The sequence below is a fragment of the Pseudophryne corroboree genome, chromosome 4 (assembly GCF_028390025.1).
Source record: "Pseudophryne corroboree isolate aPseCor3 chromosome 4, aPseCor3.hap2, whole genome shotgun sequence".
Classification (NCBI taxonomy): domain Eukaryota; kingdom Metazoa; phylum Chordata; class Amphibia; order Anura; family Myobatrachidae; genus Pseudophryne; species Pseudophryne corroboree.
The window spans coordinates 265,458,621-265,483,910 of NC_086447.1; the positions used below are offsets into that span (position 1 = coordinate 265,458,621).

General features: G+C 44.5%; 1 protein-coding gene across 1 annotated transcript in view; it reads right to left on the reverse strand.

Moving 5' to 3' along the window:
• Positions 1–655: 655 nt before the first annotated feature.
• GPR149 (G protein-coupled receptor 149) overlaps positions 656–25,290 on the reverse strand; it is a 177,634-nt gene continuing 152,999 nt past the window's right edge. Inside the window, exon 4 of the mRNA XM_063916108.1 lies at positions 656–3,114. Coding sequence (XP_063772178.1) covers positions 2,545–3,114 — 570 coding nt within the window. The 3' untranslated portion in view covers positions 656–2,544. The remainder of the gene's footprint in view (positions 3,115–25,290) is intronic.

Genomic DNA, 25,290 nt, shown 5'->3' on the forward strand with positions numbered 1-25,290 from the left:
CCTGATTAGGCCACAGACCCTCATACCCGGGCCTGCTTACAATTTTCACCATCCTAAGGCCCAGATTTATCAAGCCTTGGAGAATGATAAATTGCACGGTGATAAAGTGCCAACCAATCAGCTCCTAACTGTCATTTTCCAAACACATCCTGTAACATGGCAGTTAGGAGCTGATTGGCTGGTACTTTATCACTGTGCAAGTTATCACTCTCCAAGGCTTGATAAATCTGGGCCTAAGTTCTTTCAAAATGCTTTCACTGGGTTACATGTACACCTGTATAACTGTAATGCTTAATGCCTCGAGTCTGTAACCAGGTCACAATTGGATTATATGTAACCAGTACAAATGTGCAAAGGCTATTTGGCTTCAAATGTATTGTCAATCTGTTGACATTTATAAGTCAATCTGTTGACATAGAGATTAATTTGGTAAAGTGCCTCCATTCTGAATGGAACAATATATATATATATATATATATATATATAAAAGGGCTGATTAAAAAGTAATGGCACTGTCTCTGTTTTTCTGTCCTATAGGTAGACGTTGCAACGCTATGCTGGTTATTGTGAAGCTCATACATCAATATGCCTGAACCTGCAGTTGGACTGCCGGAGTCTTCTTTGTTTGGTCACAATGAGTGGAAGATCTTCATACGTTTCATCATGGCAGGTGAAGAAGATGTGTCTGAGATTACTTCAGAAATGTGTGATTTAATTTTGTGTTAAAGTTGGAAAAAGTCAAATGAAACTCATGAAATGTTACGGTAAGCATAGTGTGGAGAAACTATTAGCCATGCTGCAGTATTTCGGTGGTGGAAGCACTTCCAAGAGGGTAATACACAAATGACTGATGAAGCGCATTTTGCAAGGCCATCCACTACAGTTTACAGATGACAACATTGCCAAGCTGCAGAGATGTAGCAAAATGACTGAAGCGTAACTTTACGCAAACTTTTGGCTTCACTTGGCATCTCATTTCATTTAATTTCCGCTCTTTACATGTTTAACACAAAATTTTGACACATCTCTGACGTAATCTCACAGACTCATCTGCCATGGACGAAGCGTACGAAGATCTTCCACTCGTTGTGACCAAACAAAGAAGACTGCGGTAGTCCAACCGCAGGTTCAGACACATTGATGTATAAGCTTCACAATAACCAGCATAGAGGGAGATGTACTAAGCAATGATACAAGTGGAGAACTGAGCCAGTGGAGAAGTTGCCCATGGCAACCAATCCGCTGCTCTGTATACTTTTATAGCATGCAAATTATAAATGTTACGTCAATGCTGATTGGTTGCATTGGGCAACTTCGTCACATGCTCACTTCACTACTTTTATCACTGCTTAGTACCCATAGTATTGCATCTTCTACCTATGGCACAGAAAGTAGAGGCAGTCTCATTACTTTCCAATCAGTCCTCATATAACAAACCAGTATGAAACTTGAAAGGAAAATGGCAATTATTGTACAATATGGTTCTCTGAGCTGTACTTACTTGAGCCAGTCCCTGTGTTTTAATCCATAGAATATAGGATTATATACATATATGCAAATCTATGTTATCTATTGGATATCTAAAGCTTGTTGTATGCAGTCATTTCTTATTTGTACTTTGAAATTACTAAAGATGATAATGAAGGCACAAACATGACCAGAATCCTTGTGAACTTTTCTTGTCGGTACTAAAAACATCATGTTTACCTGGTACCTGGGTGAAGTGTGTAAGAGCAGTTACTCAGTGCCTATGCCACCACCTGTCAGTCATTACTGTATTTGACTCACAGTGCATAACCTGTGCCTTCAGATGAGAGTGCCAATGGAGTATGTGATTGAATAGCAAAGGCAGTCTTCTCATGAATGAGGATTTTGGAACCAATAGATACTGTACCCATCCTATTTACGTTTACATCCTTTATATGACATGAAAATTCTAGTAAAAGCGTGATTTTTGTAATACCAGTGGTAACTGTTCTAGCTTGAGTACTGTATTTTGCTATATGTCAATGTAGAAATATTAAATTGGAGTGTGCAAGTATAAAAAAGATGCTAAATGGGTTAAAAAATGAATTGTCATATACTAGATCAGATTACATTTTTCCATGGAGTGTATATGTTGTCTAAAAAATGATGGTTAAACAATATGCTTACAGTGCTACAGACAAATATATCATTTGTTGTGTGTTTTTTTCTATTATCACAGTGTTTATCATTTGTGCGCTATTGTTGCACTTTTTTTTTAACTAGATTTACATGCAGCAGAGTGAGTTATGTATGATACTCTATTGCTCCATTCATGGTAAGATATACCATGATGCTACCCTCTAAATAGTTATATATAGCTAGAGATAACCAGAGTTGTAAGATCACGTCAAAACTTTTTTTGTACTGCAGGATAATGAAAAATACAGTAAGTACAAAGCTTACACAAAGCAATCAGCAAGACTTTCAGCTGTTCCTTCACCTGGACAGATTGATGTGGATAAATCATTTGTTTTCAGAACTACAGCAATGTTCACATTCAGAGTAAGTTTTATCATTTTAACTGTCCCCGTCCCCCTCCCTTTTCCTGTACACTTTGTTCAACAACTGTATTTCCTCTTGATAGCTGTCTCTAGCCATATGTTGCCGTTTACTGTTTTGACGGTGAGCCTCCACAGTGTCTGGAATGGAAATATTAATATCACTGTCTGGGTTACTGGTTGGAATGAAGAGTGAGTAGGAAGCAGTTTCTCCCAGGTCACAAGAGACAAATCGGTTCTCCTTGCGTGAGTAGCGCAGTGAAGGAGAACGAGCTTGAGTAGAAGACTGACTTATATTGCTGATGATTGATACAGTGTCCATGGCTTCTTCATTATCACAAATCTCCAGAACTTCTAGGTGAATCCTGACATTGGTGTCTGGAAATTGGGTGGGAGAGTCTTCCTTGCTGGGCTCATGGCCTACACTTTTTGACCGGTACACTTCAATCTTCTTAGATGTAGGTGTAATCTTTTGCCCTTCGCTGCTCACTTCATAAGTAGATAAGGAAAGAGTTTTTCCTGTGGGTGCATGGAGTGACACTGTGCCTTGGAAAGCACACAGCGGTAATGCCAATGCTCCACCAGAGCGCTGAAAAGGGAAAACAATTGTAATCATCAGAATTGTATAGTTTAGATATCCAATAAGAATATTGACATTTATTGAAACTAGCCAATGGTCAATCTATATTGAACAAATTGGACATTATATATCCAGCGCCTTGACTAAGCAATAAACAGAAAGTTGCCAATTTAAACTTCTATTCAAAAGTCACAGCTCTTGGCTGAGTTCCTGTACACTTCAGCAGTCTGTAGGGGGCAATATCTGCATTGCTATTCATAGGAAGGGAAATCTCTTTATTTACAACAATGGTTTTAGCTATAGCATGCCCCGAGAAACTAATGAAATACATATATTTATTTAAAACATAAAACAAAATCAAAATGTCTAAATCGCATAATTGGTAATGATATTGGTAATAATACAGGCAATATCAATGAAAAATATGTCTTCTCCCAGCAATTGAGTACAAGAAAACACATGAAACAGAAAGAAGAAAAAAAAATGCGGATTAAAGAGTTTCAATATCAAGTATATATATATATTTGTTATTTTTTCATTGGCTGCTTTCCTGCAAATGTTAGTAGATATTTAGCATATATTGGCCCTAATTCAGATATGTTTGGATTACGCATCAGTGCTGCTCACTTGGAAGCAGAGTCAGACTGGCCCACAGGGGTACTGGAGAATCCTGCAATAGGCCCCACTGCCTGGGGACCAACCCCCTCATCTAGGGTACAGGTTCCAGACAGTGCACTTGAATTATACTGTACATTATACAAATGTTACATTACTCTGCAAATTACCACGGTATATTTTCTATGGGATCCGGTCAGGATCCTGGAGGTCGGGATCCCAGCAGTCATAATATCGACGCTGGAATGCCAATGCTACTCCGAGTGGTGACACAGGCATCCTGAATAGGATCACCAAGGAAATCCCACCGCCGGGATCCCAAATGAGCATCTGCCGCCCTCCTGAAGAGGTAAGCCGCAGGGGTGTGTGGTGTGGGTGGAGGTAAGCTTTAGGCTGCAGGGGGAGGGTTAGGGATGGGATGCAACCCGGGTGGGTTAGGTTTAGGCTGCATGGAGGGGAGGTTAGGTTTTGGCATCCCATGCAAGGGTTAGGGCTAGGGGGGGTCAGGTTAGGGTTAGGCTTTAGGGTAGGGGAGTTAAGTTTAGCCACTACCAGAAATGATTAGGGTTAGGCTGCGTGGGTTGGGGGGGTTAGGTTTAGGCTGCTAGAAGGGAGGGTTAGGGGGCCAGTGGGGGAAGGTAGGTAAGTATAATTACCTTCCCCTTTCAGGATTTGGATCATCGCGATGCCACGGTCGGTATTCTGACTGCCGACATCCCAAACGCCGGTATTTCAATCCCAAAACTTTTCTACATTGCATTAATCTAGTACATTATCATGCATAGGCTAGCAGTATTTACTATATAGAATTTATCAAGGGGCCCAACCCATGCACTCTCTAATGGTTAGCCAAGCCTCTGTGGTGTCTGACCATACCCCCTCTGGAGAATGGCCACACTCTTAAACATGGGCCCTCCCCTGGTTGGCCCTTCATTCCCCAATCCAACACTGCTTAGAAGCAGCAGTGACGCACTAGTATGGTAATGCAGCAGGAGGCATCTGGTATAAGCAGACGCTTTCAGAAAGCAAGAGTTATCCGTGCTGCGTCCAAGGGTGCAGCTTCAGATCACCAGCGACACCATCAGTCGGCTGCGTGACCCATGGTAAGATCAGAATTTGGTGTAAACAACTTGAATGTGTGGATCCCCCACGCCTTGTGTCAGCAAGCGGTTCATGCTGGTGGGAAAGTAATTATATGGTGAATGATTTTTTTTTTCCACATTAGGCCCTTTGTTACTAATTAAGCATTGTTTAGCTACCACAGTCTAACCAAGTATTGTTGCTGACCAAGTGTATCCCTTTAATGCCATAGTCTACCCATCTTCTAATGACTACATCCACCAGAATAATGCCCCATGTCACAAAGCATGAGTTATTAATATATACGTATGTAATGTAACAAAGAAGGAAATGGGGCAAGATGAGTAAACTTGGTTCTATACGCTAATATATTTATAAATAATATAAATACAGAATAAATAGTAATAAACTTTATGCTAAATATATCTAAGCTTTGTGAGTAAGCTGCAATATTAATTAATAACTATGCTTTACACAAACTCCCATCCTGTAGTTGTCTCTAATTAAGGGATGTATTTAGTAAACATTGCAAAAATAGTTTGAAGTGAAATAGTTGTTTTTGCGGCATATTTTCTAAATATTTTTGTACTATTTAATTAAAAGTTGATGCCGGGACAGACCTTGCGCTAAATAATTAGAAATAATTCACATTGTTTTAAATATATGCTATTAAACGGATATACAATGTTGTAGCAACTGTCCCAAAGCTCATAGGACAACCCTGATATTCACTGAGGAAAACTGCAATGGTCTTTCAGACATTGGGTATGACCACAGTGAGTTGGAGTGTGAAGAATTTTTGCCCAATTTTTTATTAAGAAATGTTGTATAATACTTTCCATGGAATACTCCCCCTTAGGGTGGCCAATCCCAGCCCAAACTTTCAATCTGGGTATTGGGATTGAAAAATGGTAAATCCTGGGATTCCCGGGATACCCGGGATTGGCTTTTTTAATGTGTCTGGCTGTCCGTCCCACCTCTCCCCTCCCAACCTGCCCCGCTAGATTGGTGAGTTACGTGTGCAGAGCGGGTCTGGTGGGTAGAAGTGGGGCGGCTGGTCGGACACATTAAAAAAGCCAATGGTGGGTGAGACTCTTCCTCACACTTGGCGGCGGCAATCTAGAGGGGCCGGTGGATGGGACTGTTCCTCACACTCGTCGGCGGATGACAGCCGGCTTCCCAACAGGCGGCGCGGCGGGTGATTGGCTGATAACTGTGCAGCGTGACTGTAGAGTCACTGGTCACGCTGCGCAGGGGGAGCCGGCAGCGTTGAGCGTCCTGAGGATGCTCAACCCTGCCCGGCATTAAAGGGCTGCCTGATCCCTAAATCCCTGGGATTGGAGCTTCCAATCCCTGGATTGAATCCCAGATGATTTTTGGCCCAAATCCCGGGATCCTGCCGATCCTGGGATTGGCCACCCTACTTCCCCTCATGCTTCCATCCTACTCCTACTGAAATGAGAAGATGGGGCCTTGGTGACATCAGATAAATGTGTAATTTTGGCCACGCCTCATATCCAGGGGCCGCAATTTGTGGATTGATGTCAGGGGCAGGGCCTAATAAAGAGATGCGTAGCAGTCAAGACAACGTAACGTCAATGCATTGCCACTTAACAGAATTATAGTGAAGTTGCAATAATACGCAGCACTTTATTATGCATCAGTTTCAGCTTGAAACATAATTTAATAGAATAACATGCTTAGGGGTTTCCCAAGAAATATGTCGCTTGTCCACATTCTTTCAGCACTCAATCATGGCAGCAGAGCAATGATACAAACAATACTGTACACATATTGCAGAATTGATTTAGAGAAATGAGAGACATTGGGCTCTATTTGCAAGACAAACACGAAGGAAAGAGATAGCACATATCCAACATTTCCTTAATTTGCCTTGAGATGGAGAGTTGTTGTGACTCAGGGGATGATCCTGAGTTGAGAGCAGCGGTAGCTCCTACTTACATTTAGGTAAACCTGCTACTCCGGTGTCTAGAAAGGAGACAGCCTGCCCCAAGTCTCGGCACCTGAGCAATGGATCTTGCATGTGCTGGCATCAGCACATGCATAGACCCCGCGGTGCGAGTGCGCATGCGCAAACCCCTGCCTTCAATGAACTGCATTGTCTGCAGCCCATACAAGCTGTATTGAGCTGCGCTAAAGGCAGAGAGTGGCTTCCTACAGGAGGCCAACTCTCTGCTAATCGCAGCCAGGTCTGACAGTCCCAGAGGGAGGAAACACCTCCCAATGGAACTGCCTTGTGTGTATGTGACTGACAGGTAGGACTTCCAATAGGAGGTCACCACCAGTCACAGTGATGCCAGTGCATTCTTGGACTGCATCTGGCTTCACTGAAACTGATCTGGGTGATGGATTTTACCTGGGGGGGGGGGTAAAAATCCTCCCCTGGTTGGGAGCAAAGCAAAATTTAGCTTTGTGGACTACATGCAAAGCAGCCAGTATTTACCCTGCATGCAAAGTAATAAATGTATTTGATCCCCTTGCATTGCAACATGGCTTGGTTTGCTTTTTTGCTTTAGTCCGATTTCAAAATCAGCCCATCAGGGGTGGGGCTGTGCGGGTGTGCACATTGTAATGCTGATACCATGGTCTATTGTGCCACTCCCTCCACTCCACTTTGTGCCAAAATATTCCAGTAGGTCCCTCCTAATCACAGAAATATTAGTATCCTTCAATCACTAATAGCCTTCCGTGTCACTATAAATAAAATAATATAAGATACATATCAAATCCTTTATGTGATTACTTGTATTCTGCCTGCGCAAGATACTTGTATGTCTTTGTATAAATGGGGTATAAACATGAAAATAAGAAAAAGGTACATACTGTACTGTAAAGTGTAATACAATCAACACTAGTAATACACCCTTAATGAGAATAAATATAGCATGTCAAGAATAGAGGATCCTTATTAATCCCTTGTGCATATAATGAGACAGCACACTGTGTGTAGGAGGGTATAGTAACCCTTTGGTGCTTGAATTTACTAGAAACCAAGCTACAGTGTATATACATATGGCACTGAATAGATGTTTTCTCCTTTTTCTCCCTGATGGCTGAACATCAATCACACGGAATTGAGCTGTCTATATTTTGCACTTTTCCAGCACTGACCATAAGCCACACAATAAAAGGAAGAGAATATAGACTAATAGTTAGTACCATAAGAATCCATAGAAAAATACCTTTACAAATAAATACAAAACAGAGCCCATATAATACATGTGCCCCAAAGAAATGGGGTAAGGCCTGCCACCTACAAGGTTGTTACAAACATGGAGAAAGATGGGTGAAATACCAGCCGCGTGGATTGAATATATAAGTAGAATGTAGACCCCTGGTTATCAGCTCCCTACCTGTGTGTTTAGACTACTGAGTAGCCTATTTCAAGGCATGCGAGGAGCAAGTAAAAGTTATTGATGCAGTCATTCGGGAATGTACATACATCAATGTGGAGGCTAAACACATATAATTCATGACTCCAGTTTAAAATAAACATCAAATACATCAGGATAAAGTCAAGAAATAGAAACCATTATTTTAATACAAATTTCATTAAAATTAGTTCAGTTTTTCAAACAATCTATATAATCTGCAAATTGGAAGTGCCTGATTGGATGAGATCTCTTATAATCTATACATAAATTACAGTAACTGTAGAGTTTAGTCTGTATTTCTAGAACAAGAATTTATAGTCATCTGACAAGTAAAATAGTAGAATTTATATATATAACCATTGGTCTACAGTGACGGTAATGTGACACACTACCAGGAAACACTAATAGGTATTGTCCAACTGTTGGACTAATGTCAATAAACTTTTCTGTAGACATAAAGTTGTGTCATTTTAGTAAAAGGTGTTTATACCAAGATACACAAAAAGCTTGCTAAGATGGAATCAGTGGTGTCACTAGGGTAAGGCATGTTGAGCATCTGCCTTGGGTAGCAAATTTGGGCGTCCTGTTTTTATGGTTAAAAGATGCAAAAATGTATGCACTTTTTACATCTATGTGTAGGTGTGTGTTCCAGAGAAAAGCAACGGCAGCCGTGAGAGTGTTTGGAAGGGAGAGGTTGGAGGAAGCGAGTAGATTCAAATATATAGGGTGGCATGATACATCAGCAAAGTGAGGACTGGAAATGAAAGTGAGAGAGTAAGATTCTAGGGGCATTGGAAGTTGAAAGTCTGGGAATGGAAGCTAGGAAAAGGTTGTACTGTATGTCCTTTGTGATATCCACATTAGGAGGTGTCTGCCATTTGCGCTATTTAGGGGCCCTTAATCCTGTTTCAGATTTTGTCAAAGTTCCTTCTACAACGGTCTGTGTGTGCATATGGTGTTCATCGCTGTTGTATTGACGTTTTGCCTTGCTCTTGCATTTCCATAATTTGTGTTTCAATTGTGTGTTTGTTTTGTTGCTCATTATGAAAATTAAGTCACAATTTATAAACAAAAAATAATATTTTTTTTTCAAGAGTTTCCATTTTTTAAATTTATTTTTTATCATCTCTGGCTGCAATCTGCCGTAGTTACGCCACAGGATAGTTCACAAATAATCACATATAGGACTGAATATGTGTACTGTTTTATTAATGGTTTTCTCTTGTGCATTTGAAAAGGAAGAGCATCTTTTTCTTTTCTTTTTTCACATTATATCTATGTATTGTGTAGCTCCATTGTGTGTTAATAGTAGGCAGCACTTACGGAAGCACTGAAGGGAATACTCTATTGATTCATTTTGCATAGACCTTTCTATCACTTTCCTATCATGCTGTGGCCAAATATCCTGCCATTTTTATTCCTAGATCAGTCTAAAACCAGACAAAGATACTTTCATCTCTATGCAGTTTCTGATGCTCCTCTGCCCTCATCCTGTAAATGAATCATATCATATGCGCTAGCATTCACTCTTAGACTATTACTGCAAACTGGTGTATTATGTCACTACAGTGTTTCTCACTTACTCTCAATCAATATGACAGTCTGGAATATTTTTCAGCTATTATGTCCTTTAGAAAGTAGGACACAATTTTCACTTAGGGTTCACATTTCTTAGTGCATTAACTTTTAACAAGCTGAAATATACCTAATATTAAAAGTGACAAAAGAAGTAAAAAAAATATCCTTTCTGCTCTTTTCATGGTGACAGTGAACACAGGGAGCATTCCTAGTTTTAGTTCTATGACTCCCAAGTAGTAGATTTACTAAGCTGCGGATTGTCAGAGCCAACGATCATCAGTGACTTCGACCGATCGTTATAATATGGCGATAGAAATAAATGCTAAACAAAGCCAGTTTAAAACTATCTGTCAAAACCGCCGATGATTGACAACTTTGCAAATAGTGGCCCCAAATCTGGGCTGGGCATGCTGAGGAAAATCTTCTAGCACTCAAGGGTCTACATCTAAATTAGCACCTTGAAAGCGTTGCTTAGTACAATAATGCACAGAAATACCAAGATGGTATAAATATCTTCACACATTGGGATGAGCAGCAGTGTACACAAAACCAAATAAACAAACCCCCCAAATATTTTAGCATTGTAAAAATGACAATACACCCTTGCACAAGCCACCGAAAGACTCCTAATAAGTCCCTTTTCAAAATCTGTATATTTTTATACATTTATATTGTACACTGTTCCTTAAAACTAGGCACACCTCATACCTATCCTGTACTTAGCAAGGAGAGCCCTCTCCAGTCAATTCCTTCCACTGGCTTGCGCATTCTTCTGGCCACTCCTTTGAAATAACTGCCATATTGCTCAGCAAACTAATGCAATGTGATGGAAATCTAGGCCCAAGTTGAGGAGCAAAAGAACATCTAAAATGGTTTTGTACATTTCCCCGACTCCTGCTTCTCTGACTCCTGCTCTGTCCAGAGATACTTCTCCCCTTCAGCCAGTGTCTGAGGGAGGATGGAGCCTTCGGGAAAGCTGCAAGTAGGGGTAAGTACCTGGGAAAGGCTGTATGAGATAGGGGTATATTCATTTTAGGGGTTGTATACCATGTTTTGTTGGGATATTTTAAAGTTATGTGTGTGTTTGTGGTGGTGGGTATTGTATGATCAAGAAAGCCCCAAGTACTGGGTGTACCTAAACCCATCACTTATCCTTTTTGTTTAATTCGCCTTTTTCACAAAGATACATATTGAGGACAGTTACACTTAGCAGGCACTTTTCCTCTCCCATAATTCTTTTTGGGTTGTCCTTCAGGGTATCAGGTGCAGCAAGTCTTTGCTGTACCTCCCTCAGTCAGGATAGGGGTGCTATCATCTCTATCCCTATCTGACCCCTGCTACTATATCTCTCAGTGGAGGGTCCTATACAGGGCCGGCTCAGGGTCTTTTAGCGCCCCGGGCGGCTATAGGGGGCGTGGCTTCATACAGAGGGCGTGGCCAGTCAGCGCACACAGCACATCATTTCAGCGGCGCTACTACTGTACAGGGGGTACAGTAGTAGCGCCGCTGAAATGATGTGCGGTGCGCGATGACTTCATCGCACACCGCACAGCAAAGGTCCTCTCCACGAAGGAAAACTAGACGCTATGCATTTAGTTCCCTTCGTGGAGAGGACCTTTGCTGTGCGGTGCGCGATAACGTCAACGCGCACCGCACATCATTACAGAAGAGGTCCTCTCCATGAAGGGAATCTAGACGCGTAGCGTCTAGTTTCCCTTCACAGCAGGACAGCGGGCAGCGGCAGCGGGGGGCACAGCAGCAGCGGATCTTGCCGTGGTGCGGCGCCCTCTGGATGGCGCCGGCGCCCCGGGCAAAAGTCCTGCTTGCCCGTGGCAAGATCCGCTACTGGTCCTATATATACCATGACAATATGTGTAAAGCAGAGCATGGGCATATATTTTTTCTGTTTTGTATCAAAATATTTTTGCTAGTGCTATCAATTTTGCTAGTGATATCAATTACAATTAAGGCTATAAAATGTCTAGTTGGATGGTGCTCACAGGTCAACCCTGTATAGATGTCCCGCTATGTAGCTGGAAGGTGAGTACATGTAGCTGCAATATAATGGTGTGCTGTGCATATATGCTGGTGTGTGAACTTGCAGAATATTGGGGTCCCTTGACGTAGGGTTGCAAGCTTAAATGTTTTCATCATAATATCACCAAATTCCCTCTGGTTTATTTGCTACCGAGGTATGCACAGGGTCAAATTAACAATGGGGCGGATGGAGCTGCAGCTCCAGGTTCCCCATGAAAATAGGCCCACAGGATTTGCAGAGCAGCTGCTATACACATGAAAAAGTTTTTTTCTTGAAACAGCAGCGTGGTACAAGCCATCCGAGTCCCCACTCTGCCCCCTCCACCACCACCAGGCCACGACCCCTCCACCACCACCAGGCCACGACCCCTCTTCAACCCCTCCGCAGGACTGGCGGATCAAACGCTGCCACCAGCATGTAAATTTGTGGCTCTGTGGTGGAACAATGAAAGGCTTCACTAGCCTGGCCTCCCTGCAAACGCAGCGACGTCAGGAGTTGTGATGCCACGGGGAAGCTGCCCCACCACCACAGCGCCATGGAGAAAGCAGCAGTTACATCGAGTGTGACAGATTGGAGGCAGCTCACTGAAGGTGGCCTGTGCACGGCTGGGTAACAGATCGTCCACCTAAGGTGAGCTTTCAGTCTTTCTAGCTGCAAGCTTGGCTGCTGCACTGCTAATATTAACAATACATATAAATGGATGTGTGTGTGTGTGTATATATATATATATATATATATATATATACTGTATATATATATATATATATATATATATATAGATATATAGATATATAGATATATAGATATATAGATATATAGTCCATAGCAGCCGGCACTCCAACTCTGAGAAAGCAGCAAGTCTCCGTGCACCAGTGTAAAATCACATGCACTCCTCCCGAAATCACGGCACTGGAGACTGTTTGTATATAAGCATGTAACTTGTATTCAGGTAGATGCACGTTTCGGAGCTACGGCTCCGTTCTCAATACCTTACAAGATCAGATATCTGATCTTGTAAGGTATTGAGGACAGAGCCGTAGCTCCGAAACGTGCGTCTACCTGAATACAAGTTATATGCTTATATACAAACAGTCTCCAGTGCCGTGATTTCGGGAGGAGTATATATATATATATATATATATATATATATATATATAATATGATAATAATTTTTATATATATATATATATAAAAGCTCAAGACTGTGATGCAGACTTGAAGTTGTTTTGTTGAAGTCTATGCGACTGCTGCTTCCCAATGTTCCTATATAAATAAATATATATATATATATATATACAGTGTATATATATATATATATATATATATATATAGAGAGAGAGAGAGAGAGAGAGAGAAATATATGAGATCGAATCAGCATACTGGCATTCAAGATACCATCAATCAAAATACCGGCGCCGGGATACCAACGTCAATCACAATGCCGGCACCGGAATTTGGAGTGTCGGAATCCCGAACGTAAGTATGCTGTGGCTCAATGGCGTAACTACAGAGGATGGAGGGAGTGCACTTGCTATGGGGCCCCGACCTTTTCTGGGGCCGGCAGGCCAAGCAACCCCTCTGCACCATGCTATTATTTTATTTTACTTTTTCATATTGTATACACACCGCTGCAGGTTCCAAGGAGAGGGAGTAGCCGCTGCCCCCCGCCAGCAATGTAAGGCTAGCCAGAATGCTGGTAGCCGTAATGAGGAGCATGGCATTGGCTGCATGAAAGTAAAACAGTCCCCCCCCCCCCCCACTTTTCCCCCCAGCAGCAGCGGCGCCTCCAAACCTCAACTCGGCCAGCGCCCCCCTTGATCAGGGAGACAGCAGCAGCATGGGAGAGTAGTGCCCCCCTCCAACAGCAGCGTCATCTGGGAAATGGAGGCAGCAACCCGCCCCCAGCAGCTGCGCAAAACCTGGCCATCGGTAAGAGGCATTTTGGGTTCACTTGGTGGTACTGGTAGTAGTGCCTGTATGGGGTCACTCCCCAGGGAAAAGTGGTAGTGATTTTAGTGTGCACTGGCGCGGGGATGTACAGTATATATGTATGGAGGCGATGGATGACAGCGACAGTGTATGGATGTATACATGTATGTATGTATGACAGCGGCTATGTATGGATGTGTATGTATGAAAGCGGCAGTGTATGGATGTATCTAAACTATCTATGTATGTATGTATGAGAGCAGCAGTGTATGGATGTATACATGTATGTATGTATTAGAGCAGCAGTGTATGGATGTACAGTATGTATGTATGAGAGTGGCTATGTATGTATGTATGAGAGTAGCTATTTATGGATGTATATATGTATGAGAGTGGCTATGTACAGTATGTACGTATGAAAGCGGCTATGTATGGATGCATGTATGAGAGCGGCTATGGATGTATGTGTATATGTATGAGAGCGGCTATGTATGGATGTATGTATGTATGAGAGTAGCATTGTATGTATGTATGTATGTATGTATGTAGGAGAGCAGCAGTGTATGTATGTATGTATGTATGTATGTATGTTTGAGAGCGGCAGTGTATGGATGTATCCATGTATGTATGTATGTATGTATGTATGAGAGTAGCAGTGTATGTATGTATGAATGTATGTATGTATGTATGAGAGCGGCAGTGGATGGATAGATGTATGAGAGCAACTATGTATGTATGTAAGCAGCTATGTGAGTATGTATGTATGTATGAGAGTAGCAGTGTATGGATGTGTGAGAGCAGTTTATGGATGTATGTATGGATTTATGTATGAGAGCGGCAGTGTATGGATGTATCTATGTATGTATGTATGTATGTATGTATGTATGAGAGTAGCAGTGTATGTACAGTATGTATGTATGTATGTATGTATGTATGAGAGCGGCAGTGTATGGATGTATGTATGTGTGAGAGCAGCAGTGTAGGGATGTATCTATGTATGTATGTATGTATGTATGTATGTATGTGAGTAGCAGTGTGTGTATGTATGTATGAGAGCAGCAGTGTATGGATGTATGTATGTGTGAGTGCAGCAGTGTATGGATGTATCTATGTTGTATGTATGTATGTATGAGAGTAGCAGTGTACAGATATATGTATGTATGTATGTATGTATGAGAGTAGCAGTGTATGTATGTTTATATGAGAGCGGCTATGTATTTATGGATCAAAGCGGCAGTGTATGGATGTATGTATGTATGTATGTATGTATGTATGTGTGAGAGCGGCAGTGTATGGATGTATTTATGTATGAGAGTAGGAGTGTATGTATGTATGTAAGAGAGTGGCTATGTACAGTATGTATGTATAAGAGCGGTAGTATATGTATGTATGTATGTATGTATGTATGAGAGCGGCAGTGTATGTATGAATGTATGTATGTATGAGAGCAGCTATGTGAGTATGTATGTATGTATAAGAGCAGCAGTGTATGGCTGTATCTATGTATGTTTGTATGTATGTATGAGAGTAGCAGTGTATGTATGTATGTATGTATGTATGTATGTATGAGAGCGGCTATGTATGGATGTATGTATGAGAGCGGCTATGTATGGATGTATGTATGTATGAGAGCGGCTATGTATGTATGAGAGTGGCAGTGTATGGATGTATGTATGAGAGTAGCAGTGTATGTATGTATGTATGTATGTATGTATGAGAGCGGCAGTGTATGTATGTATGTATGTATGTATGTATGAGAGTGGGTATGTATGTATGTATGTATGTATGTATGAGAGCTGCTATGTATGGATGTATATATGTATTTATGTATGAGGCAGGGCAGGGTGCGGATGTGTGTATGTATGTATTGTGAGAGCCACAGTGTACGGATGTATGTATGAGAGCAGCTATGTATGTATGTTTGTATGTATGTATGAGAGCGGTAGTGTACAGATGTATCTATGTATGTATGAGAGCGGCAGTATATGGCTGTATATATGTATTTATGTATGAGGGAGGCTATGTATGTATGAGAGCGGCAGCCGCAGAGTGCAGATGTATATATGTATTTATGTATGAGAGTAGCAGGGTATGGAGACATGTATGTATGAAGGAGGCAGTTTATGTATATATGTGAGCAGCAGTGTACGGATGTATTTATGTATGAGGGAGGCAATGTATGTATAGATGTATATATGAGAGAGGCAGTGTACATATGTATGTAAGAGGCAGTGTATGAATGTACAAATGAGAGAGGCAGTGTGTGTGTGTATATATATATATATATATATGTACAGCATGTGAGAGGCAGTGTTTTTATGAATATATATGAGAGAGGCAGCATATGTATGTATGTATGTATGTATGTATGTATGTATGTATGTCACTATCCACACCTCTTGTGCGGCACTAGCCATACCCACTCTGGTGGAGACTGAGTTGGGGGGCCCCTTAAAATTTTTACTATGGACCCCACAAAGTTCTTGTTATGCCCCTGCTGTTGTTGGGTAGGATTAGGCCAGGGGAATAGGCACCGGAAAGGAAGGTTTGGCTTAGGCACTAAGTGGGGAGGGTTAGGGCTAGGTTGTGTAGGGGTGAGGAGGGTTAGTGTAAGGCTGCGGGTAGCAAGGTTAATGGGTAGTGGGTAAGAACACTTACCCAGCACTTGTTGGATATCTGCACGTCATGATGCTGCTGTCTGTATTCTGACCACCAGCATCCCAAACGCCGGGATCCCGATACCATCCCGCATACTGTGTGTGCGTATGTGTGTGTGTGTGTATATATATATATATATATATATATTTATATATATAGTAAACGGTTTACGGCACTCCTGGGTCCTGTGTCACGTATAAGGTTGTTTAATGGCCGGTGCCCTCCGAGGGAAAATGGGAGAAGCCAGTTCCTTAGATAGGATGCATGTGTCGGCGGCACTCTCGGCGCTTAAGCAACTCAAGTAGACACAGCTTAATGTGATCGACGTTTCAATGCAAATCAATCCATTTTCATCCTGATACATGCATCCTATATATATATATATATATATATAGGTGTGTAATATTATGCTAATATTACATTGAGTTTGCTAGCATTGTATGCCCAGGTATGTGCTGCTGTTGGAGCTACGCTGATGTGTGACATATCCTTTAACTCCTTTTTGGGTATTTAGAGCTGAATGATTTATACCTGTAATTTAGCTGGTCCTTCAAAACTTCGGATTAGTGCTGTGACATTGTCCCTACTGGTCCGCGGATGTGCACTAATGCTGCTTGGTAACTGGTAGCTGCATTAGAACTTGTTTGTATTCCACGGGGAGGAGCTAGCCGAAGATATCCGGTCTTGCGTTCCAGCATGAGACACACAGATCGGGTGCACCAGTGCCACATGTTGTTCACGTGGTACCCAGTGGCATGTGGTGAGGTCAGAGGCTGGTGAGGCACTACAGCCATAATGTCCGCCGAATCCTGCCGATGACCCCTACCGCCGCCGAGCCAATGCCCACTACTGCCTCTGAGCCGATGCCTGCTGCCACCGCCAATGGCTTACAAACTCGCCCACCATCAACTGACCCAGCCCTCCGCCACTAATTTGCATCTCAATCCGATGCCGCCAATGCCTGCTGCCTGCCTGCTCATCATACTTGTGATATATTGTACATTTTTATAGAAAAAAAAAAAAAAATTAGTGTTTGGGAAGGGAGTGGGAGGAGGACATGAATGCAATTTTGTTGTCCAGGGCTTCCATTAACTTAATGGAGAAGGGTCTGAATGGGTTAAAAAATGTAAAAAAAAAAGTGTGAGGTCCCCCTTCCTAAGTATAACCAGCCTCAGGCTCTTTGAGCCGGTCCTGGTTGTTTAAATACTGGGAAAAAATTGGACAGGGGTTCCCCGTATTTAGACAACCAGCACCGGGCTCTTAGACCGGTCCTGGCTCCAAAAATACGGGGGACAAAAGATGTAGGGGTCCCCCGTATTTTTAAAACCAGCACCGGGCTCCACTAGCCAGGGACATAATGCCACAGCCGGGGGACACATTTATGTAGGTCCCTGCGGCCGTGGCATTACCCCCCCAACTAGTCATCCCTGGCCGGGGTTCCCTGGAGGAGCGGTGGGTGCCGGGCTGATAGCCATAAGTGTGTATAAAAAAGAATATTGTTTTTTGTTGTGGAACTACAAGGCCCAGCAAGCCTCCCCCGCTTGCTGGTACTTGGAGAACCTCAAGTACCAGCATGCGGGGAATAACGGGCCCGCTGGTACCTGTAGTTCTACAACAACAAAATACCCAAATAAAAACACAACACACACACCGTGAAAGTAAAAATTTATTACACACTCACACATACTTACCTACATCCCACGCCGGTCACGTCCACTTGTCCATGTAGAATCCAATAGGTGGTTCCTGTAAAAATGAGAGAGAGATTACTTACCTACATCCCACGCCGGTCACGTCCACTTGTCCAGTAGAATCCAATAGGGCCGGTACCTGTAAAAATGAAAATTATACTTACAAACAAAGTAATCCACAGGAGGAGAGAGAGAAATGAATGAATATTATACACTCACTGACGCGGGAGGACGTTAGCACAGACAGGGGAGAGTGCTGCTGCTAGCTGGGATGTAGGAGCAGGCTCCCCCAATAGTTGTGAGCCTAGTAGCTGTACCCCTAGTAGCTTTGCCCCCAGTAGCAGTGCCCCGAGTAGTTGTGACCCCTGTAGTTGTGCCCCCAGTCGCTGTGCCCCTTGTAGCTGTGCCCCTTGTGGCTGTGCCCCCAGTAGTTGTGACCCCTGTAGCTGTGACCCCTATAGCTGTGCCCCTTGTAGCAGTGCCCTGAGTAGTTGTGCCCCCAGTCACTGTGGCCCCTGTAGCTTTGCCCCAGTCGCTGTGCCCCCAGTAGTTGTGACCCCAGTCGCTGTGCCCCTTGTAGCTTTTCCCCCAATAGCTGTGCCCCCTAGCTGTGCCCCGAGTAGTTGTGCCCCCTGTCGCTGTGCCCCCTGTAGCTTTGCCCCCAGTAGCTGTGACCCCAGTCGCTGTGCACCCTGTAGCTTTGCCCCCAGTAGCTGTGCCCCCAGTAGCTGTGACCCCTGTAATTGTGCCCCCAGTTGCTGTGCCCCTTGTAGTTGTGCCCCACAGTTGCTGTGCCCCTTGTAGTTGTGCCCCCCAGTTGCTGTGCCCCTTGTAGTTGTGGCCCCCAGTTGCTGTGCCCCTTGTAGTTGTGCCCCTTTTGCTGTGCCCCTTATAGTTGTGCCCCTTGTAGTTGTGCCCCTTGTAGTTGTGCCCCTTTTGCTGTGCCCCTTATAGTTGTGCCCCATTTACTGTGCCCCTTATAGTTGTGCCCCTGTTGTGTGCTGTGCCCCTTATAGTTGTGCCCCTGTTGCTGTGCCCCTTATAGTTGTGCCCCTTTTGCTGTGCTCCTTATAGTTGTGCCCCTGTTGCTGTGCCCCTTATAGTTGTGCCCCTGTTGCTGTGCCCCTTATAGTTGTGCCCCTGTTGCTGTGCCCCTTGTAGTTGTGCCCCTTTTGCTGTGCCCCTTATAGTTGTGCCCCTTGTAGTTGTGCCCCTTTTGCTGTGCCCCTTATAGTTGTGCCCCTTGTAGTTGTGCCCCTTTTGCTGTGCCCCTTATAGTTGTGCCCCTGTTGCTGTGCCCCTTGTAGTTGTGCCTTTTGCTGTGCCCCTTATAGTTGTGCCCCTTGTAGTTGTGCCCCTTTTGCTGTGCCCCTTATAGTTGTGCCCCTTTTGCTGTGCCCCTTATAGTTGTGCCCCTTTTGCTGTGCCCCTTATAGTTGTGCCCCTTTTGCTGTGCCCCTGTTGCTGTGCCCCTTATAGTTGTGCCCCTTTTGCTGTGCCCCTGTTGCTGTGCCCCTGTTGCTGTGCTACCCCAGTTGCTGAACCCCTGTTGCTCTGCCCCCAACACAAACACATAAAAAAAATAAAAAACACACACACATACTTACCTCTCCTGCAGCGCTGTACTCCGTCTCCGTCCGCCGGCTCGTCTCTGCTGTACTATGGGAGAGACGTCATGACTCATGACGTCTCTCCCATAGTAGCGACGCTCAGCCCACGGCGCCTGGGGCTCGCTAGTGATTGGACAGCGGATCCAGCACTGGATCCGCTGGGCCAATCACATCTGGGGCACTGACAGGCTCAAAGCTTTGACTGTTATCAGAATGCACAGCGCCGAATCCTCTATAACCCCGCCTCCCTGCACAGGAGCTCAGTTTTTAGTTAACCAGCCCAATGCAGTAGCAGGAAAAGAGACGACAACGGTTAGTAGCCACATACACCACACTCTCACGACAGGAGAAGTGTCAGCGGCTAATGCCATACCAACCCAAAGAAGCTAAGTGCGTCACGGTGGGCGCCTTGTGGAGCCCAGTGTACCTCGCAGAAAGAGATTTAACAAAGATAAGTTCTTACCATAAATCTCGTTTTCTGCTGCGGGGTACACTGGGCTCCACAAGGATAGACATTGGGGATGTCCTAAAGCAGTTCCTTATGGGAGGGGACGCACTGTAGCGGGCACAAGAACCCAGCGTCCAAAGGAAGCATCCTGGGAAGCGGCAGTATCGAAGGCATAGAACCTTATGAACGTGTTCACTGAGGACCACGTAGCCACCTTGCACAATTGTTCAAGGGTCACACCACGGCGGGCCGCCCAAGAAGGTCCAACAGACAAAGTAGAATCGGCCGTAATGTGAGCAGGAGCCGAAAGACCAGCCCTCACATAAGCATGTGCAATCACCATTCTAATCCATCTGGCCAAAGTCTGCTTATGAGCAGGCCAGCCCCGTTTGAGAAATCCAAACAGTACAAAGAGATAATCAGATTTCCTAATGGAAGCAGTTCTCTTCACATAGATACGGAGAGCCCGTACCACATCCAAAGACTTCTCTTTGGGAGACAGATCAGGAGAAACAAGTGCCGGAACCACAATCTCCTGGTTAAGGTGGAACGAGGAAACCACCTTAGGTAAATATCTGGGACGAGTCCTAAGAACCGCACGGTCATAAGAACTGCCCGGTCAAGGTGAAATATCAGATATGGGGAACTACAGGACAAGGCACCCAAATCCGACACTCTTCTAGCTGAAGCAATAGCCAGCAGAAACACCACCTTAAGGGAAAGCCACTTAAGATCAGCTGAACCAAGAGGTTCAAATGGAGACTCTTGTAATGCCTCCAAAACCACGACAAGTCCCAAGGAGCCACAGGCGGGACATAGGGAGGTTGGATACGCAACACACCCTGAGTAAAGGTATGCACATCAGGTAAGGTCGCAATTTTTCTCTGAAACCACACCGACTAGGCAGAAATTTGAACCTTGAGAGAGGCCAGACGTAGGCCTAAGTCCAGGCCCTGCTGAAGAAAAGCCAACAACTTGGCTATACTAAACTTGGAAGCGTCATAATCGTTAGATGCGCACCAAACAAAGTAAGAATGCCAGACCCTATAGTAAATCCGAGCAGAAGCCGGTTTCCGGGCCCGCAACATAGTTTAAATGACCGCCTCCGAAAACCCTTTAGCCCTTAAGACGGAAGCTTCAAGAGCCACGCCGTCAAAGACAGCCGGGCTAGGTCATGGTAGACACAGGGGCCCTGAACGAGGTGGTCTGGGCGTTGTGGAAGTAGAATTGGACGCTCTGACGATAGGCCTTGCAGGTCTGAGAACCAGTGCCGTCTGGGCCACGCTGGAGCTATGAGAAGCAGAATTCCTTTTTCTTGCTTGAACTTCCGAATTACCCTGGGCAGGAGTGACACCAGAGGGAACACGTATGGCAGCCGAAACCTCCACGGCACTGCCAGCGCATCCACGAATGCTGCTTGAGGATCCCTTGTCCTTGCTCCGAAGACCGGAACCTTGTGATTGTGTCGAGACGCCATCAGATCTACGTCTGGAAGACCCCACTTTTCCACTAGGAGTTAAAACACTTCTGGATGGAGGCCCCACTCGCCGGCATGTACGTCCTGACGACTGAGAAAGTCCGCTTCCCAATTCAGGACTCCCGGAATGAAGATTGCTGATATGGCCGGTAGATGGCGTTCCGCCCAATGTAGAATACGTGAGACTTCCTTCATTGCCAGACAGCTTTGAGTGCCGCCTTGAGGATTTATGTAAGCCACTGTGGTGGCGCTGTCCGACTGAACTTGAACAGGACGGTTCTGAATTAAATGCTGGGCTAGGTTCAATGCATTGAAGACCGCCCGCAATTCCAGAATGTTGATTGAGAGGAGGGACTCCTCCTTGGTCCACCGACCCTGAAGGGAGTGTTGTTCCAGCACCGCGCCCCAACCTCTTAGACTGGCATCTGTCGTCAACAGGACCCAGTTGGATATCCAAAAGGGACGGCCCCTGCACAATTGTTGGTCCTGGAGCCACCAGAGCAGCAACAGACGGACCTCCAGAGTCAATGAGATCATTTGAGACTTGATCCGGTGAGGCAGGCCGTCCCACTTGGCTAGAATCAGCCTCTGGAGGGGGCGAGAATGGAATTGAGCATACTCCACTATGTCGAATGCTGATACCTGCATCGCCGAATGTATCGACACTTGCGGACGAGAAAGGAAGCAACGAATCCTGTCCTTAAGCTTCAGGACTTTCTCCTGACACAAGAACAACCTCTGGTTGTGAGTGTCCAATAGCGCTACCAGATGCACCATGCTCTGAGCAGGGATCAGGGAGGATTTCTTCCAGTTGATGAGCCACCCGTGGGCTTGTAGAAACGGGACCGTCATATCTAGATGACGTAGGAGAAGTTCTGGGGAATTTGCCAGGATTAACAATTCGTCCAGATACGGCAGTATCCTGACCCCTTGACGGCGGAGTACCACCGTCATCACCGCCATAACTTTGGTGAAGACTCGCGGAGCCATTGTTAAACCAAAAGGTAATGCCCGAAACTGGTAATGGAGGTTGCCAATAGCAAACCTCAGGTATTGCTGATGTGACGCTGCTATATGAATCTGCAGGTAAGCATCCTGTATGTGCAAATATATGGGCCCATGTACCGCGGCCAGGTGACTTCATCACATGGGTCTCTAACATTCCTAATACTATCACATTCTATAAATTTATTCAGGACTTACCTCTAAATAGGGCCTTATCAATGTGTGATCTGAAATGCAGGAACCTAGCTAATTAAAACACCTGAGGGTAAATGGGAGGGGTGCCAATACCAGAGGAAGGAAGCCTTGCCTTCCAGTGTACAATATATACACAAATATAGAGGAAAAAAGGGGGCCCTGGACTGCACACTCTAATACTAAAGATTTCAAGAGGTGCTATCATGCTGAGGCTTCTAATACTATGCTGGAGGAAGAGAGATGCAGATGCACACTCCTAGCACTAAGAACACTGATAGTAAAAATAATTTAAATAAACTCTCACAATTAAAATGGAGTATAATTGAAGTTCTTAGCACACATTTGCGCAAATATGCGGGCCCATGTACTGCGGCCAGGTGACTTCATCACATTGGTCCCTAACATTCCTAATACTATCACATTATATACATTTATTCAGGACTTACCTCTAAATAGTGCAATTTCAATGTGTGATCTGAAATGCAGGAACCTAGCTAATGAAAACACCTGAAGGTAAATGGGAGGGGTTCCTTTCTCTGGTATTGGCACCCCTCCCATTTACCCTCAGGTGTTTTAATTAGCTAGGTTACTGCATTTCAGATCACACATTGAAATGACACTATTTAGATAGTATTAGGAATGTTAGGGACCCATGTGATGAAGTCACCTGACCGCAGTACATGGGCCCGCATATCTGCGCAAATGTGTGCTTAGAACTTCAATTATACTCCATTTTAATTGTGAGAGTTTATTTACATTATTTTTACTATCAGTGTCCTTAGTGCTAGGAGTGTGCATCTGCATCTCTCTTCCTCCAGCATAGTATTAGAAGCCTCAGCATGATAGCACCTCTTGAAATCTTTAGTATTAGGGTGTGAAGTCCAGGCCCCCCTTTTTTCCTCTATATTTGTGTATATATTGTACACTGGAAGGCAAGGCTTCCTTCCTCTGGTATTAGCACTCCTCCCATTCACCTTCAGGTGTTTTAATTAGCTAGGTTCCTGCATTTCAGATCACACATTGATAAGGCCCTATTTAGAGGTAAGTCCTGAATAAATTTATATAATGTGATAGTATTAGGAATGTTAGGGACCCATGTGATGAAGTCACCTGGCCGCGGTACATGGGCCCGCATATTTGCGCAAATGTGTGCTAAGAACTTCAATTATACTCCATGTTAATTGTGAGAGTTTATTTAAATTATTTTTACTATCAGTGTTCTTAGTGCTAGGAGTGTGCATCTGCATCTCTCTTCCTCCAGCATAGTATTAGAAGCCTCAGCATGATAGCACCTCTTGAAATCTTTAGTATTAGAGTGTGCAGTCCAGGCCCCCCTTTGTTCCTAAGCATCCTGTATGTCCAGGGAGACCATGTAGTCCCCAGGTTCCAAGGCCAGAACTATAGAGTGAAGGGTTTCCATACGGAACTTGGAAACCTTCACTAACCTGTTCAATGCCTTGAGGTTGAGAATGGGCCGGGAGGACCCATTCGGTTTCGGGACTAGAAACAGCGAAGAATAGTACCCCCGGCCCCTCTGCGCAAGAGGCACCTGTACTACGACTCTTGTATCCAGGAGGGTCTGTACCACCGAATGCAGAGTTTTTGCCTTAGTCTGGTCCAACGGGACGTCTGTCTGGCAAAATCGATGAGGGGGTCGGTTTTTGAAGGCTATGGCGTAACCTCGAGTGACGACTTCCCGTACCCAGGCATCTGAAGTGGCCTTCAACCATTCCCGGGTATACCCTAGAAGCCGGCCCCCCACCCTGGGATCCCCCAGGGGGAGGCCCGCCCCGTCATGCGGCAGGCTTAACGGCCTTGGAAGCTGGCTGACCGGCCGCCCAGGCTCTTTTTGGCTTTGGCTTACCAGGTTTGGAAGTGCGGGCCTGCTTGTTGTACGCCTGACCTTTTGCTTTACCTGAAGGACGAAAGGGGCGAAAGGAAGTACCTTTAGCCTTTGACACAGAAGGAGCGGTACTTGGCAGACAGGCAGTTTTGGCAGTAGCCAAGTCAGTCACTATCTTATTTAAGTCCTCCCCAAACAGAATATCTCCCTTGAAAGGGAGTACCTCCAGGGTTTTTCTAGAGTCCAGATCCACAGACCAGGATCTCAGCCACAATATCCGGCGAGCCAGGACTGACGTAGTAGAGGCCTTGGCTGCTAGGATACCGGCATCAGAAGCCGCCTCTTTAATATAGCGAGAAGCTGTGACAATATATGACAAGCATTGTCTAACATGGTCAGAAGAGATTTCAGCTTCTAACTCCAAGGCCCATGCTTCAATAGCCTCTGCAGCCCATGTTGCTGCAATAGTGAGTTTTTGTGCAGCACCCGTGAGGGTGTAAATCGCTTTCAGACAACCCTCCACACGTTTATTCGTAGGCTCTTTTAGAGACGTGATGGTAGTGACAGGTAGAGCTGAGGAAACCACTATCCTAGCCACATGTGAGTCTACTGGAGGAGGCGTT